General features: G+C 38.8%; 2 protein-coding genes across 4 annotated transcripts; both read left to right on the top strand.

Annotated features, from left to right (window-relative positions):
• Positions 1 to 2,628: 2,628 nt before the first annotated feature.
• On the top strand, positions 2,629 to 9,793 carry LOC113922837 (endogenous retrovirus group K member 13-1 Env polyprotein-like). Of its 3 annotated transcripts, XM_027595169.2 has the most exons (3): positions 2,629 to 3,108; positions 5,474 to 5,654; positions 7,940 to 9,793. In XM_027595169.2, the coding sequence occupies exon 3, from the start codon at positions 8,266 to 8,268 to the stop codon at positions 9,421 to 9,423; it is 1,158 nt and encodes a 385-aa protein (XP_027450970.1). In that variant the 5' UTR covers positions 2,629 to 3,108; positions 5,474 to 5,654; positions 7,940 to 8,265; the 3' UTR covers positions 9,424 to 9,793. The 3 variants fall into 2 exon arrangements, with proteins under 3 accessions (XP_027450970.1, XP_027450969.1, XP_027450973.2); XM_027595168.2 differs by lacking the exon at positions 5,474 to 5,654.
• LOC113922838 (endogenous retrovirus group K member 8 Gag polyprotein-like) lies at positions 3,161 to 6,495 on the top strand. Its single transcript, XM_027595173.2, has 2 exons — positions 3,161 to 4,585; positions 6,366 to 6,495. Exons 1-2 carry the CDS (start codon positions 3,615 to 3,617, stop codon positions 6,406 to 6,408), a joined length of 1,014 nt encoding a protein of 337 aa, XP_027450974.2. The 5' UTR covers positions 3,161 to 3,614; the 3' UTR covers positions 6,409 to 6,495.
• Positions 9,794 to 17,012: the final 7,219 nt, after the last annotated feature.

Here is a 17,012-nt window from a genome sequence, read left to right as displayed (position 1 = left end):
TTATATATTGCAAGATGATTCCCACTATGAAGTTAATTAATATCTCATCCCATTACATAATTATAATTTCTGTTTGGTCAGAACATTTAAGATCTACTATCTTAGCAACTTTTTAATATATAATATCTGTATTATACTACAGTATCATTAACTGTAATCACCATGCTGTTACATTAGATTTACAGAATTTGGGGCACCTGGGTGGCTCAGTTGTTAAGCGTCTGCCTTCGGGTCGGGTCATGATCCCACGGTCCTGGGATTGAGCCCCACGTTGGGTTCCCTGCTCAGCAGGAGGCCTGCTTCTCCCTCTCCCACTCCCCCTGCTGTGTTCCCTCTCTCTGTCTCTCTCTCTGTCAAATAAATAAATAAAATCCTTAAGATTTTATTTATTTGAGAGAGAGAATGAGATAGAGAGAGCATGAAATGGGGGGAGGGTCAGAGGGAGAAGCAGCCTCCCTGCTGAGTAGGGACCCCCCCCATGAGGGACTTGATCCCGGGACTCCAGGATCATGACCTGAGCCAAAGGCAGTTGCTTAACCAACTGAGCCACCCAGGTGCCCATAAATAAAAGCTTTAAAAAAAAAAGATTTACAGAATTTATTTCTTAAAACTGGAAGTTTGTACCCTTTGACCAACATCTCTCCATTTCCTCCATACCACAGGCCCTGGTAGCCACAATTCTGCTTGCCATTTCAATTAGTTTGGCTTTTTTTTTCTTTTTGGAACACTATGCAGCAGTTTTTTTTTTCTTCCAACTTTTTTCTTTTTTAATTCAAGTTAGTTAATTTAGTGTAGTATTGGTTTCATGAGTAGAATTTAGTAATTCATCACTTACATACAACAACCAGTGTTCATCACAAGAGCCCTCCTTAATGCCCATCATCCATTAGGCAATCCCCCCACCCACTTCCCCTCCAGCAACCCTCAGTTTGTTCTCTGTAATTAAGAGTCTCATATGGTTTGCCTCCCTCTCTGTTTTTATCTTATTTTCCTCCCCTTCCCCTATGTTCAACTGTTTTACTTCTTAAATTTCACATGAGTGAAATCTTATGGTATTTTTTCTTTCTCTGATTGACTTATTTCACTGAACATAATACTCTCTAGCTCCATCCACATTGGTGAAAATGGCAAGGTTTCTTTTTCTTTCTTTTTTTTTTTTTTGCTGAGTAATATTCCATTGTACATATATATGCCACATCTTTATCCATTAATCAGTCGATGGACATTGGGCTCTTTCCATAATTTGGCTATTGTTGATAGTGCTGCTATAAACGTTGGGATGCATGTGCCCCTTCAAGTCAGTATTTTTGTGTCCTGTGGATAAATACCTAGTAGTGCAATTGCTAAGTCATAGGGTAGTTCTATTTTTATCTTGAGGAACTTGATGTTTTCGAGAGTGGCTGCACTAGTTTGCATTCCTACCATTACTGTAAGAGGGTTTCCCTTTCTCCACATCCTCGCCAGTATCTGTTGTTCTGAGTTGTTAATTTTAGCCATTCTGACTGGTGTGAGGGGGTATCTCATTGTGGTTTTGATTTGTATTTTTCTGATGATGAGTGATTTTGAGCAATTTTTCATGTGTCTGTTAGCCATTTATATGTCCTCTTTGGATAAATGTCTGTGCATGTCTTCTGTCCATTTCTTAACTGGATTATTTGTTTTTTGGGGTGTTGAGTTTTAGTAAATTTTTTACATATTTTGGATACTAGCCCTTTACCTAATATGCCATTTGCAAATATCTTCTCCTATTCCATAGGTTGCCTTTTAGTTTTGTTTCCTTCACTGTGCTGAAGTTTTTATTTTGATGAAGTCCTAATAGTTCATTTTTGCTCTTCTTTCCCTTACCTCCAGAGATGTGTCAAGTAAGAAGTTGTTATGCCTGAGGTCAAAGAGGTTGCTACCTGTGTTCTCCTCTAGGATTTTTATGGTTTCAGGTCTCACATTTAGGTCTTTCATCCATTTTGAGTTTATTTTTTTGTATGGTGTAAGAAAGTTGCCCACTTTTATTCTTCTGCATGTGGCTGTCCAATTTTCCCAACTCCATTTGTTGAACAGACTGTCATTTTTCCATCGGATATTCTTTCCTGTTTTGTTAAAGATTAATTGACCATATAGTTGTTGGTCTATTTCTGGATTCTCTATTCTGTTCCACTGACCTATGTGCCAGTTTTGGTACCCGGACCATACTGTCTTGATGATTACAGCTTTGTAATAGAGCTTGAAGTCCAGAATTGTGATGCCTCCTGCTTTGCTTTTCTTTTTCAACATTACTTTGGCTATTTGGGGTCTTTTATGGTTCCATACAAATTTTAGAATTGTTTGTTCTAGCTCTGTGAAAACTGCTGGTGGTTATTTTCATAGGAATTGCTTTGAATGTGTAGATTGCTTTGCGTAGTATAGACATTTTAACAATATTTGTTCTTCCAATCCATGAGCATAGAATGTTTTTCCATTTCTTTGTGTCTTCAATTTCTTTCATAAGTGTTCTATAGTTTTCAGAGTTTTACAGATCTTTCAGCTCTTTGGTTAGGTTTGTTCTTAGGTATCTTATGGTTTTTGGCACAATTATAAATGGGATTGATTCCTTGATTTCTCTTTCTGCTGCTCCATTGTTGGTGCATTGAGATGGTATAGGCTTGTAGGCCCCTTGCAGGCCAGGATCATTTAAGGACTGCAGTGAGGTTAAGGACAGCCAGGCAGGCCTAGGCCAGGAAGAGAAAATGTTCTCTTCCCCTTATCTCATGTTGCAAGTTCTGAATGCCTGGATCAGCAGGAAGTGGCTCTTGCCTAGATTAGAGGTGTTCCTTCTTGAGACAAGAACATGCTGTCTCCAGAAGAAGGGTGGCTGAGAGAATTCTTTAATGTATCTTTCTTCAAGGATGTTAGTTTAATCCCATTATGTACTGAAAGTACACATTGTTATGTTTATCTGATTGCTGCAAGTATATAGCTGTGTGGAAAATAAACGACAGCATGCAGTTGCAAGTGCTGCCTTTGCTCTGCATCCCCTGTGTCCTGGTTCTTTCACAACCCTTACCCAGGGACCCCAACGCACTAGACGTTGACAATTGGCGCCCGAACAGGGACCCTGAAGGACGTTCAGGAAGGGTGAGTAACTTGAGTAAGTACAGGGTTATGGGACAAGGAACTTCTGCTCCTTATGTTCGAATGCTGAAGCATTCACTTGCTGTCTATGGTATCACTGTTGCTTCTGCCGATATTGAGATGTGTTTGAAAGTAATTCAAGAATGGAATCCTTGGTTTCCAGATGAGGGTACTTTAGACATGGATAGTTGGCGGCGGGTTCGACATAATGTCGAAAAGGCAATGAGACAGGGAGAAAAAATTCCCGTGCGGTTTTGGTCCATTTGGTCAATTATATTTACGGTGCTTAAAGCAATGGAGGATGACCGCACGGTTGAGAACTTCCATAAGGAAATGGCTCCATCTATACAGGACCTTCCTCTTGATACAGATGAGAAAAAGGCGTAGAGAAAGATACTTTTGAGCTCGCACCGTCTCGTGAGCCTAGCGAATGTGGTGACGACGAACCAAAACCGAAAGCAAAGTCGGATCCCGAGACGGAGCATTTATGGAAGGTTTTTCAGCGGGTTATGGCTATGGCGGAGGGATCTAAGAAATCCTCTAAAAAGCCCTCCGCTCCGCCTCTGCCGTCCGCACCAGTTCTCTCTCCCAAAAATCCTTTCCTTTCTGCTGCTTTAGCTGAGCTTGATGCGCTAGGGGATAGCGATGATGAAAGTGAGGCTGGTAATTCTGTCTTTGCTTTTCCTGTCATTAGGCCTCCCCCGGTCCAGGGAGTGGCACAGGCACCATATTATGAAGGTATCGGAATAGAGGACATTGGTCGCTTGAAAAAGGCAGTGTCTCTATATGGACCACAGTCGCATTATGTTAAGGAGCTAGTTAATGGCTTAGCTCGACATTATAATAACTTCTCTCCTGAAGATTGGAGGGTCCTTTGTAGAGCCCTTCTGAAAGAGCCTAAGTATCTGCAGTGGCAGATGTGGTTTTCTGAGCTTTGTATGGATCGCACTCGTCAGAACGCTCTAAATCCCAATCCTCGGATACAGGCCATAACTTACCAAATGTTGGCAGGTATAGGTCAATATTCTGATATTGCTGCTCAGGTTAATACCCCTGAAGAAATTCATGAGCAATTACGGGAGATAGGTTTAGAGGCTTGGGAACGTATCCGGCCAACAGGGGAGCACTATGGATCACGGACTAAAGTTATTCAGAAGACTAATGAGCCTTATGTTGAGTTCTTATCACGATTAAAACTAACCTTAGAAAGAACTGTTATTGGAGAGGAAGCTAGACAACAACTGTTGAAGTTGCTAGCATATGAGAATGCTAACGAGGATTGTAAGAGAGTTATATTACCCATTAAGGATACAGGAGACATTAATACCTTCATGAAGGCCTGTAAGGATGTAACCTCAGAAAGTCGAAAGATGCAGTTGTTTGCTGAAACCATGGCCACTACTTGGCATTCCTTACAATCTAAGCAGTTAGATAACATGAAATGTTTTGGTTGTGGTCAATTAGGACACCTAAAAAGAAATTGTAAAGGAAAGAAGCTTGACAAAGGACGTGGGCCCGGTATTTGTCCACGATGTAAGAAAGGAAAACATTGGGCTCGAGAATGTCGTACGAAATTGAGTGCTAATTTTGCAGGAAAGCAACAGGGAAACTCGATTTCGGGCCCTGCCCCAGGCCCAGGACAAACGAACAGGGGAAACCAACTATATTCTCCCTTAGCCCAGCCACCCAACATAGTGCCGCAGTGGACATACCAGCCATAAGATCGTTTACCCTAAAAGGAGGAGATAGACCTCAGAGAGTACCTACTGGGATTTATGGGCCTTTGCCAGCTGGCACTTTTGCTTTATTAACAGGCCGCTCGGGCCTGACATCAAAGGGAGTGACTGTTCATTTAGGCATAATCGATGCTGATTATATTGGGGAAATTCAAATTCTTATGTCCTCCCTAGTTGACATATCCTTTGAGGCAGGAGAACGGATTGCCCAGTTGTTATTATTACCTTATCTCCCTGTCGGTCAGTCTACCACTGTTGGACGTGGGGGATTTGGCAGCACGGACGCAAAAGGTGTTTTTTGGGCCACACAAATAACTCATATGCAGCCCCTGATGAAAGTTAAGTTAAATACTAAAGAAATTACTGCCTTACTAGATACAGGATCAGACATCACTATTATTAAGACTGCCGACTGGCCTGAGAGGCTCCCCTATAATATTATACCTTGTCAAATAAAAGGAGTTGGCAAAGCACCTGTTCAAAGTATCGGTCTGGCTACTCAATTTGTGACATTTACTTCCCAAGATGGTCAGATGGCGGTGCTAAAACCGGATATTTTAGATGTTCCTTTGAATATTCTAGGCCGTGATGTTTTAGAGCAGTGGGGAGCTCACCTGGAGTTTTAATTGTAGATGGAACCTATCAAAATTTTGTGGAAATCTGAAGATCCTTTGTGGATTGAACAATGGCCATTAACTAAGGAAAAACTTGCCGCTGCTCATCAATTGGTTCAAGAGCAATTACAAAAGCAACACATTGAACATTCCACTTCTCCGTGGAATTCTCCAATTTTTGTAATTAAGAAGACATCAGGTAAATGGCGTCTGCTTACTGATCTCCGTGGGGTTAATAATTCCATGTTTCCCATGGGAGCTCTTCAGCCTGGTATACCTTTACCAGCTGCTTTGCCAAGGAATTGGTATACTATAGTTATTGACTTACAAGATTGTTTTTTTACTATCCCTGTTCATATAGATGATAGAAAGCGCTTCGCTTTTTCACTTCCCCCTATTAACAGACAAGGACCTCATCAGAGGTTTCAATGGAAAGTCTTACCTCAAGGCATGATGAACTCCCCTACAATATGTCAGCTTTATGTTGACGCCGCTTTACGCCCGGTACGACAAAAGTGGTCCCACATATATATATCTCATTATATGGACGACATCCTGTTTGCTGGCCCTTATCAAGATGAGCTGGATGAGATTTTGGAACTGTTACCTGAGTATTTTGCTCCTTTTGGGTTAGTAATAGCACCGGAGAAAATTCAGAGGGGAGATATTGTTAATTACTTGGGATACGTGATAGAAAGAGGTACAGTTAGACCTCAGAAGATAGCTATTTGTAGAGATAACTTAAAGACTTTAAATGATTTCCAAAAACTTTTGGGGGATATTAATTGGCTGCGACCTACTTTAGGCATCCCTACTTACCAACTGCATAATTTATTTAACACATTACAAGGAGACCCTGATATTAATAGTCCCAGACAACTCACTGCTGAAGCCGAAACTGAACTGCAATTTGTAGAGGAAAAAATCAAATCTGCTTTCTTGACTCGGATTGATCCCTCATTACCTTTAAAATTATACATCCTCAACACATGGCAATATCCCACGGCTATACTAGGTCAAAATGAGTTGCCCATTGAATGGATCTATACTAAACATCATTTTTCAAAAAATATTACACCATATGGTATTCAAATAGCATATTTAATAGAACAAGCTCGAGATAGGGCTATAACCATAACTGGTTGTGATATTATGGACATTATCATCCCCCTGTCCAAGGATCAATTTTCATTTCTGTTACGAAATATGGAAGAACTACAAATTGCTCTTGCGGGGTATGTTGGTCAAATTAATTATCATTTTCCCAAAGGAAAGCTATGGGACTGTTTTCATAAACAAGAGTTTGTTATTCAGGATATCATCAGTGATCAACCCCTAATTGATGCACCCACAGTCTTTACTGACAGCTCAAAAACTAAAAGTGCTTACTGGACCCCTACTAAATATTGGGTTCAGTATACAGACTTTGATTCAGTCCAACAAAATGAATTGTTCGCCATTGCTCAGGTGTTAAAGGATTTTCCTTCTGCTGTAAATATCATCGCTGATTCTGCTTACGCTGTAGGAGTCCTTAAAAATATATGCACTGCTGTTGTGCATTCACATAAGTCCAACTTACTTGGCCTATTTTTACTCTTACAAACCTTGCTAAGGAATCGAAATGCCCGTATTTATGTGACTCATATCCGTTCCCATACTAATCTTCCTGGTTCATTGACACATGGTAATGCTCAGGTGGATGCTTTGGTGTCTTTTGCATCTGCGGAGGAGGAACATAATTTATTACATACCAATGCCGGAAGGTTACATGTTCAATATAAAATCCATACCGTCAGGCAAAGCATATCGTGAAACAATGTCCAATCTGTAGACCTTTACATCTGCGCACTATAAAAGCTGGGGTAAACCCCCGAGGAACATATGCCAATGAACTTTGGCAAATGGACGTTACTCATGTGGCACAGTTTGGTCGATTATCTTATGTACATGTGGTAATAGATACATATTCTCAATTTATGTGGGCTACAGCACAAGTTGGTGAAACTGCACAACATGTCATCACGCATCTGTTAGAAACTTTTGCCGTGATGGGTTTACCATCTACCATTAAAACGGACAATGGACCTGCATATGGAAGTAAAAAATTTCAAGCCTTTTGTAAACAATATGGTATAATGCATAAAACGGGCATTGAGTACAACCCCCAAGGACAGGCTATTGTGGAACGTGCACATAATACTTTAAAGTTGCAAATTAAAAAATTAAAAAGGAGGGAAAAAGATCATATATTATCATTCACTCAATCTAATGCGCGTTCTATTTTGATACAGGCACTATTTACACTGAATTTCTTGAATCTTCCGCAGGGAGATATTCTTTCCTGAGCAGAAAAGCATTTCATAGAGGGAGAGGCTGCCCCTCCTCCGTTAAATGAATATATATGGTTTAAACCGGCTGCAGATGTAGAGTGACAACCAGGGCTATTACTTTATAGAGGGAAGGGTTATGCTTATGTCTCCACAGAGGATGGACGGACCTGTTCCTGGCTCCCCGCGAGATGGATCCGGTCGAGGACCAATTCGAACGGCACCGTATCCCGCCAGACGACGGATGGGGAATCCAGACCAGGATGAGCTTCTGTTACAAGCCATTGCACACCTGAATCTGGGGGGACGACGTCGCCGCCGGCAGACATTTGCTACTGCTTTGCCGACCTGGGGGCAGATTAAAAAAGCTTAGTGGGGAGGGGCAAAAAATCCTGCAGCGGACAGGGAAGGCTTGCACGCCTGAAAATTTATTTTTGGCTATGTGTGCCTTACTTACTGTATCATCTTCTGCCGAGGCGACAAATGATACCACCACGGAGCCGATGGAATGAGTCAGTGGTGAATCATCAACTGATGGCCTGGGGAGATGGCGGCATTGCAGACCCTCGTATATCACATCAGAAATTTCCTGATCATATTCAGACGCACTTATGGAAAATTGCAGCTGCGCTTAAGACTGTTCGAATTTACAATGGAACTTTTTCTGGCACAGCAAATTCTGCATCAGTTTATAACTTCACCATGTTTAAAGAAATGAATGTGACTGCATGTGTGCCTTTACCATATTTATTCCTGATAGGGAATTTTAGCTTTGATAATGGAATTAACTGTGCTAAATGTCGATTATACTCTTGTGTTAATAGTTCTATAGAATTTGAGCCAGAATATTCTCTTATGATTTTGCAACAACGTTCTCACATTTGGCTTCCGGTAAATTTAGAACGACCGTGGGCGCAAAATCCCGTAGACACCTTAGTTTTAGAATTTTTCAAAAAGATGCTGAAACGCACGAAACGTTTTGTTGGCATTGTTGTGGCAATTATTTTAAGTTTAATCACAGTTACCACATTAGCCGCGGTGTCAGGTATAGCATTACATACATCTTTACAAACTAAACATTTTGTGGAAAATTGGCACCGTGACTCTCGGGACCTTTGGCTTTCACAAACAATGATAGATACTCGCTTACAGACACAAATAGATGTCCTTAGACAAACTGTGAGCTGGTTAGGAAGGAAGGTCTTGACGCTAGAGAGGCAAATTTGGCTGCGTTGCGATTGGAATTCCACAACCTTTTGTGTTACCAATTTAAGATACAATGCGTCACAGCATGATTGGAGCATCATCCAAAGATACTTAGAAGGTAACTCGTCAGCGACTGACATGATCAATAATTTACATACAAATATTCAGGAAGTGTTTGGTAGACCATTTGAGACTGAAGATGCTGCCACCTTGGCCGATTTATTCCTTAAACAACTTGAGGGACTGGATCCTAAAGGTATCATTCAGAGTTTAGGGCACACTGCAGGAGGAATGGGGTTCGTACTACTAGTTATTATCTTATGCTTTATGCTGTTACATTTCTGCTATTTAAAGCCATCACAGAATTCTATGGCCACCCTCTGGAAGGCAATTTTATTAAAACAAAAGAAAAAGGAGGGAATTGAGATGGTATAGGCTTGTAGGCCCCTTGCAGGCCAGGATCATTTAAGGACTGCAGTGAGGTTAAGGACAGCCAGGCAGGCCTAGGCCAGGAAGAGAAAATGTTCTCTTCCCCTTATCTCATGTTGCAAGTTCTGAATGCCTGGATCAGCAGGAAGTGGCTCTTGCCTAGATTAGAGGTGTTCCTTCTTGAGACAAGAACATGCTGTCTCCAGAAGAAGGGTGGCTGAGAGAATTCTTTAATGTATCTTTCTTCAAGGATGTTAGTTTAATCCCATTATGTACTGAAAGTACACATTGTTATGTTTATCTGATTGCTGCAAGTATATAGCTGTGTGGAAAATAAACGACAGCATGCAGTTGCAAGTGCTGCCTTTGCTCTGCATCCCCTGTGTCCTGGTTCTTTCACAACCCTTACCCAGGGACCCCAACGCACTAGACGTTGACAGTGCATAGAAATGCAACAGATGTATGTTGGTTTTATATTCTGTGACTTTGCTCAATTCATCAGTTCTATATCAGTTCTTCATCAGTTCTAGCAATTTTTTGGTGGAGTCTTCCAGGTTTTCTACATAGAGTATCACATCATCTGTGAAGAGTGAATGTTTGACTTCTTCCTTCCAGTTTGGATGCATTTTATTTCTTTTTGTTGTCTGATTCCTGAGACTAGGACTTCCAGTACTATATTGAACAACAGTAGTGAGAGTGAATATCCCTACTGTGTTCCTTACCTTAGCGGGAAAGCTCTCAGTTTTTCCCCACTGAGGATGATATTAGCTGTGGGTCTTTCATATATGGCACTTACTATGTTGAGGTATATTCTCTCTATCCTTACAAGGTGGAGGGTTTTTATCAAGAAAGAATGCTGTGTCTTGTCAAATGCTTTTTCTGCATCTGTTGAGAGGATCATATGGTTCTTATTCCTTCCTTTATTAATGTGGTGTATTACATTGATTGATTTGCAGATATGGAACCACCCTAGCAGCCCAGGAATAAATCCTACTTGACCATGGTAAATAATTCTTTTAATGTACTGTTGGATTTGATTTGCTCTGTATTTTATTGAGAATTTTTGCATCCATGTTCATGAGGGATAATGGTCTGTAATTCTTTTTATTGAGATCTCTGTCTGGTTTTGGAATCAAGGTGATACTGGCCTCATAGAATGAGTTTGGAAGTTTTCCTTCTGTTTTTTTTTTTTTTTTTTTTTTTTAACCGTTTCAGAATTGGCGTTAACTCTTCTTTAAATGTTTGGTAGACTTCTCCTGGGAAGCCATCCGGCCTTGGTCTCTTGTTTGTTGGGAGAATTTTAATTACTGATTCAATTTCTTTGCTGGTTTTGTGTCTGCTCAAATTTTTCTTTCTGTTTCAGTTTTTGTAGTTTATATGTTTCTAGGAGTTTATCCATTTCTTCCAGATTGCCCAATTAGTTGGCATATAATTGTTCATAATAGTCTTCTAATTGTTTGTATTTCCTTGGTGTTGGTTGTGATCTCTCCTCTTTCATTCCTGATTTTATTTATTTGGGTCCTTTCTCTTTTCTTTCTGATAAATCTAGCTAATGGTTTATCAATTTAGTTAATTCTTTCAGAGAACCAGCTCCTAGTTTCATTGATTTGTTCTACCTTTTTTTTAATTCCTATATCATTGATTTCTGCTCTAATCTTTATTATTTTCCTTCTTATGCTGGCTTTAGGCTTTATTTTGCTGTTCTTTTTCCAGCTCCTTTAGGTATAAGGTTAGGTTGTATATTTGAGATTTTTCTTGCTTCTCTAGGAAGGCCTGTCTGTATTGCTATGTACTTCCCTCTTATGTCTGCCTTTGCTGCATCCCAAATGTTTTGGACTATCATGTTTTCATTTTCATTTGCTTCCATGTATTTTTTTATTTCTTCTTTAATTTCCTCATTAACCCATTCATTCCTTAGTAGGATGTTCTTTAACCTCCATTTATTTGTGATCTTTCCAAATTTTTTCTTGTGGTTTACTTCAAGTTTCATAACATTGTGGTATGAAAATAGGCATGGTATGATCTCTGTCTTTTTGTATTTGTTGAGGACTGATTTGTGACCCAGTATGTGTTCTTTTCTGGATAATATTCCATGTGCACTTGAGAAGAATGTGTATTCTGCTGCTTCAAGATGAAATACTCTGAATATATCTGTTAAGTCCATCTGGTTCAGTGTGTCATTCAAAGCCATTGTTTCCTTGATCTTCTGCTTAAATGATTATCCACTGCTTTAAGTGGGGTGTTAAAGTCCCTTACTATTTTTGTATTATTATCAATAAGTTACTTTATGTTTGTCATTAATTGTTTTGTATATATGGGTTCTCCCAAGATGGAAGCATAAATATTTACAATTGTTAGACTTTCTTGTTGGATAGACCCCTTTATTATCATATATTGTCCTTCTTCATCTCTTGTTATAGTCTTTGGTTTAAAATCTACTTTGTATGATTTAAGTATGGCTACTCTAGCTTTCTTTCAATGTCCGTTAGCATGATAAATTTTCCTCCACCCCCTCACTTTCAATATGGAGGTGACTTTGGGTCTAAAATGAGTCTCTTCTAAGCAACATATTGATGGGTATTTTTTTTTCAATCCATTCTGATATGCTATGTCTTTTGTTTGGAGCATTTTGTCCATTTCCATTCAGAGTAATTACAGAAAGATATGAATTTAGTGCCATTGTATTACCTGTAAAATCCCTATTCCTGTAGGTTGTCTCTGTTCCTTTCTAGTCTTTGTTGCTTTTGGTCTCTTTCCTGCTCAAAGGGTCCCCTTTAATTTTTCTTGCAGAGCTGGTTTAGTGTTTGCCACCTCCTTTAGTTTTTGCTTGTCTTGGAAACTCTTTATCTCTCCTATTCTGAATGACAGCCTTGCTGGATAAAATATTCTTGGCCACATATTTTTCCCGTTTAGCACTTTAAATATATCAAGTTACTCCCTTCTGGCCTGCCAAATTTCTCTGGACATGTCTGTACTAACCTTATGTGTCTACCCTTGTAGCTTAAGGACATTTTGTCCTAGCTGCTTTCAGAATTCTCTCTTTATCTTTGTATTTTGCAACTTTCACTATGATATGTCCTGGTTTTGACCTGTCTTTGTTGATTTGGTGTGAATTTTCTATGCCTCCTGGACTTCAATGCCCATTTCCTTCCCCAGATTGGGAAAGTTCTCAGCTATAATTTGTTCAAATAAACCTTCTCCCTATTTTTCTCACTCTTCCTTTTCTGGGTCTCCTATGATATGGGTATTATCATGCTTTGTGGAATCGCTGAGTTCCCTAAGCCTACATTGGTGATCTAATAGTTTTCTTTCCCTCTTCCTTTCAGCTTCTCTATTTTCCATAATTTTATCTTCTATATCACCTATTCATTCTATTTATTCCTCTGCATCTTCCATCCTCGTTGTGATTACATCTAGGCAATTTTGCATCTCAGTTGTAACATTTTTTTTTTAATTTCCACCTGACTAGTTTTTAGGTCTTTTACCTTTGCAATAAGGGTTTTTCTGGTGTCTTCTATGCTTCTTTCAAGCCCAGATAGTATTCTTATGGCTATTGTTCTAAATTCTTGTTCAGATATATTGTTTTTATCTGTTTTGAGCAAATCCCTGGCTATAATTTCTTCTTGATCTTTCTTGTAAGAAGAATGTCTCTGTTTTGTCATTTTGTCCTGGTTTCTGTCTTTTGCATGTTATGAAAGCTTGTTAAATTTCCTGTTCCTGAAAGTAATGCTATATTAGGAAGGGGTCATACACTGTCCAGGGCTTCATACTTCAGGAATTGTTTTTAGTGTATGCTGTATACACTCTGTTGTGTTTTGGCTGCTCTTTCCCACAAGTCTGTCCTTGCAGAGCTCCTCTTCGTTTGCAGTGGGAAGTGTTTTGACCTTTAACCAGGTGTTCTTTGATTTGTTTATCAAAATAAGCCTTAAAAAAAAGCTGATACAAAAGAAAAAAGAAAAAAGGAAAGGGAACAAAACAAACAAAAAACTATAAACCTGATTCCAAAGAAAAAGAAAGAAAGAAAGACGAAAGAAAGAAGAAAGAAAGAAAGAAAGAAAGAAAGAAAGAAAGAAAGAAAGAAAGAAAGAAAGAAAGAAAGAAAAAGAAAGAAATTTGATCGAAAAGAAGAGGAAAAAACAACCCAAAAATTATAAGCCTGACTCCAAAGGAAAAAAGAGAGATTGAGAGATTGAGAGAGAGAGAGAGCGCGCCTGGTCCTATTTCCACCAGAAGCAAAGCTGATGCTTTGGAGGATATCAGTATATTGATGTGGTGCATGCAGGGGACCTGTGCTGGTCTTCTGGGGAGAGGCTCACTCACTGGCTCACAGTCAGATCTGCCCTAGTAAAGATGTGTCCACAGGGTACAGGGGGGTGGGGTTTGGTGTAAGTGGCTCCAGCCTCCACTGGGGGCACTGTGTTGCTCACCAAAGCAGTGGGCTGGGGTGAAGGGGAAGGGGAAATGGCATTGCTCCACTCTCTCCTCCCCAGAGAGGGGAGCAAGGGCCCACTGCTATTCAGGAAACCCTCACAGAAAAGCAGTCTCCTCTCTTGTGTCCCAGGCTTTAATCAGATCATTGCCCTCACCCTGTGTGTGCCCAGGCCTTTGGCAAGTACAGTACCACAGTTCTGTGGTTTATTGCTGTGTTTATTGCTTGGAGTGCAGCTGGGATTCAAAACTCCAAATCTTCAAGGACCCAGCATAGGGCAGACCTGCTCCTCTCCTCCAGAAGAGACCCTCCCCGTCTCTGTGTCTGGTGCCTTATTGTTCCAGAAGAGCAGTCACACACCTGTGCAGGTACTTGAAGTTTATGGCAAAGCACAGAGAAAAGCAGCCACCAGGTTATCAGCCCTCTGTTGCCTGTCAATGAATAACCACTCACTGGCACACAAAGGGTCTTTTTTCCTTGGAAAGGCAATATACCCTCTTCCAAATGTACTCCAGGAAGGGTAATGTTCACTCCCAGTGCAACCCAGGGGATCCCTACACCATGCTGTCCACTCCCAGGCCTCCACCCTCTTTACCCCCAGGAGCACCACCATGCCTGGCCGGCTCAACTCCATTGATTGGTGCAGACTTCCAAAACCTTTGAATTTGAGTTCTGCTTCTTGTAAAAACTTGTGATAGTTCCTCTCAACTTCCTAGTCAATGTTTTTGAGGAAGTGTTTTTCTTGCATGAACCCCTTGTGCTGCTCTCTCTTCCCCTCTCTCTTTCTCTCTTCCTCTTCTCCATGTTAAGGGCTCCCTTGCCTTCATGGCACCATAGCTTTTCTCTCCCCCAATTCATGCCTCTGCTCCTTGTATCTGCCACATTCTTTCCTGGTGCAGACTGTTCTCTTAATCTCAGATCAATTTCCTAGGTGTTCAAAATGATTTGATGTTAATCTAGTTGTGTTGGAGGGACAAAGCAAGCCCAGGGACCACCCCTACTATTCTGCCATCTTAACTCCCTCCCCCCTCCCCAGAAGTATATACTTTAAAATGTTGCTAATAGATGTCACTGGGCAGTATAGCAATGGCTACTGCTTATTTTCTTTGTAGTCTAATTATTTTTTTTTTAATTTTCTATAAGGGACATGTTTTACATTTGTAAGAACATATAAAAACAAATAGTACTTAAATTGTTATATAAAATTGAAATCAGTATATCATTTCTTCATCAATTCATTTTTATATCAGTATAGGCATTATTTTCCAACTTTTCTTCTGTTATACATTTTTCCCTTTCATTCAGAAATCATAGTGCATAACAAATTTGTTTTTATCCCCTACTTACCTTTTCATATTTAATAATTGCTACCTATATTCAGCTAAGAATGTCATTTGAAAGAACCCATCTGTTCTAATTATACACAGTCCTAAATCTTATGGTGAATTTCTTTACTTTCTGATTGAGAATCTAAGGTGTTCCTGACTGAATTAAATTGAATTGAAAAGTGTATAATATAATGGAAAAAGCACTGGATAGTTTCAGAAAATCTGTACTGGAGTCAACATAGTTGGATTCTCATCCAACTTAGCTTTGATATATCAGTGTTTTAGTCAATTGCCATTGGCCAAACTTCCCCATATAGAAGATGACAAATTAGAATAAATGATCCTTAATATGCTCTTGAACTTAAGGATATGTTGTCCTTCTGCAGTAACTTAACTTTAAATTGTCTTTTTTTTTATTCCGGCCAGATCTACAGTGAATTCTGAGTTTGATAATTATGAATTATTTCTCTTAAAACTTCCTAGGATGACCAGAAATCCTGCTTTTTCTTATAATGCATTTTTTTGGCTAACTTGAATAATCAGGGAAAACTCAGCAAAACCTGTCTTGACATTTGAATTATACCATTTCATTATTTTTCACAAAACAAAACATTAATAACATAATTAAGGTAAGATTTGTTTTTTTCAGTATTTACTAGATATTAAAGGAATTTCTATATTTCTATATATAATATACAAAATATTAATAACAGAAGGTAAGATTTTTTTCAGTATTTACTAGATGTTAAAGGAATTGCTATATATAATATTTCAAAGTTCCTTTTCATCAGTAAATATTCTGAATTATGAACCAAGTGAGGACAAAGATGTTAATTTCCCACATATATATAACAAAGATGTTAATTTCCCACATATATATAACACTTATCATATGTGACTATGTTGTAAATACACCTCTTAAGGGCAAAGACTGTAACATTTCACATTAATTTCTAGGGTGACCAGCATAGCATCAGTATAAGGTTTTCAGATTTAACAAATAACAATACAGGACACTTAAATTTGAATTTTAGATATATAAAAACATTTTCAGAGGAATATTTACACTATAAAAATATTCATTGTTTATTTAAAATACAAATTTCACTGGGCATGCTGTATTTTATCTGGCATTCTTACCCTAACCCCAATAGGATGCTTAAAAGGTATTATTTAATACCAACAATAATGGAACAAACTGAAATTACTGTTTCTTTCTAATGAGTTGTGTCCCCTTTTGATGCAAGATTTATTTGCCAGTGTTCCATAATTGCTTAGGACAGAAGTAATGTGAAATTATAGTACAAGTAAATAAAAATGGAAGAATTATCAGCCTTACTGTCACCATAAAATTTAAAAATGCTATCACATTTACTTGAAATCTTCATCAATGTGTTTCAATGTGTGACCATATCTTCTTACACATCCTTCGGTCAGTCTAAAAAGCCTCTGTGGTATAAAAAGAATACTTCTCAATTTGAGGAAAATACAAACAAATCCACTATATTATCTATTAGTGATGTATAAAATTCTAATGGTTCAGAAAATTTATAATTATCTTTCTTCTAATTTACATTTTCTTTCTATTATACTCAATAAAATACAGCAAATGCTTTATAGAGAGTTTAGGAATGTATAAATGACTAAGAATATATTAAAAACAAAAAAATGAAGAAGTTAACACAAGAGGAATTTTGAAATGTTTTCTTTAATAAAATCTTTTGCTCCTGAACACATAAAATTAAATGATTTATGTTTTACAAAAGATGTCATTTTGGAATAAATATTAAAGTTTTTTCTCTTGCCTACCTCCTAATCTCCACCCTCACTTACCACTG

Source organism: Zalophus californianus, chromosome 9 (assembly GCF_009762305.2).
Source record: "Zalophus californianus isolate mZalCal1 chromosome 9, mZalCal1.pri.v2, whole genome shotgun sequence".
In the NCBI taxonomy this organism is placed as follows: Eukaryota; Metazoa; Chordata; class Mammalia; order Carnivora; family Otariidae; genus Zalophus; species Zalophus californianus.
Note: the sequence above shows the minus strand (reverse complement) of the source record. Positions and strands in the feature narration are given on the sequence as shown.

Bases quoted from the DNA above. Each gene is read 5' to 3' on its own strand.
- LOC113922838 (XM_027595173.2), top strand. From the start codon at position 3,615: ATGGCTATGGCGGAGGGATCTAAGAAATCCTCTAAAAAGCCCTCCGCT. The intron at 4,586-6,365 runs TTGTAAAGGAAA...CTGAACTGCAAT, and splicing joins TTAGGACACCTAAAAAGAAA to TTGTAGAGGAAAAAATCAAA.
- LOC113922837 (XM_027595168.2), top strand. From the start codon at position 8,266: ATGATACCACCACGGAGCCGATGGAATGAGTCAGTGGTGAATCATCAA.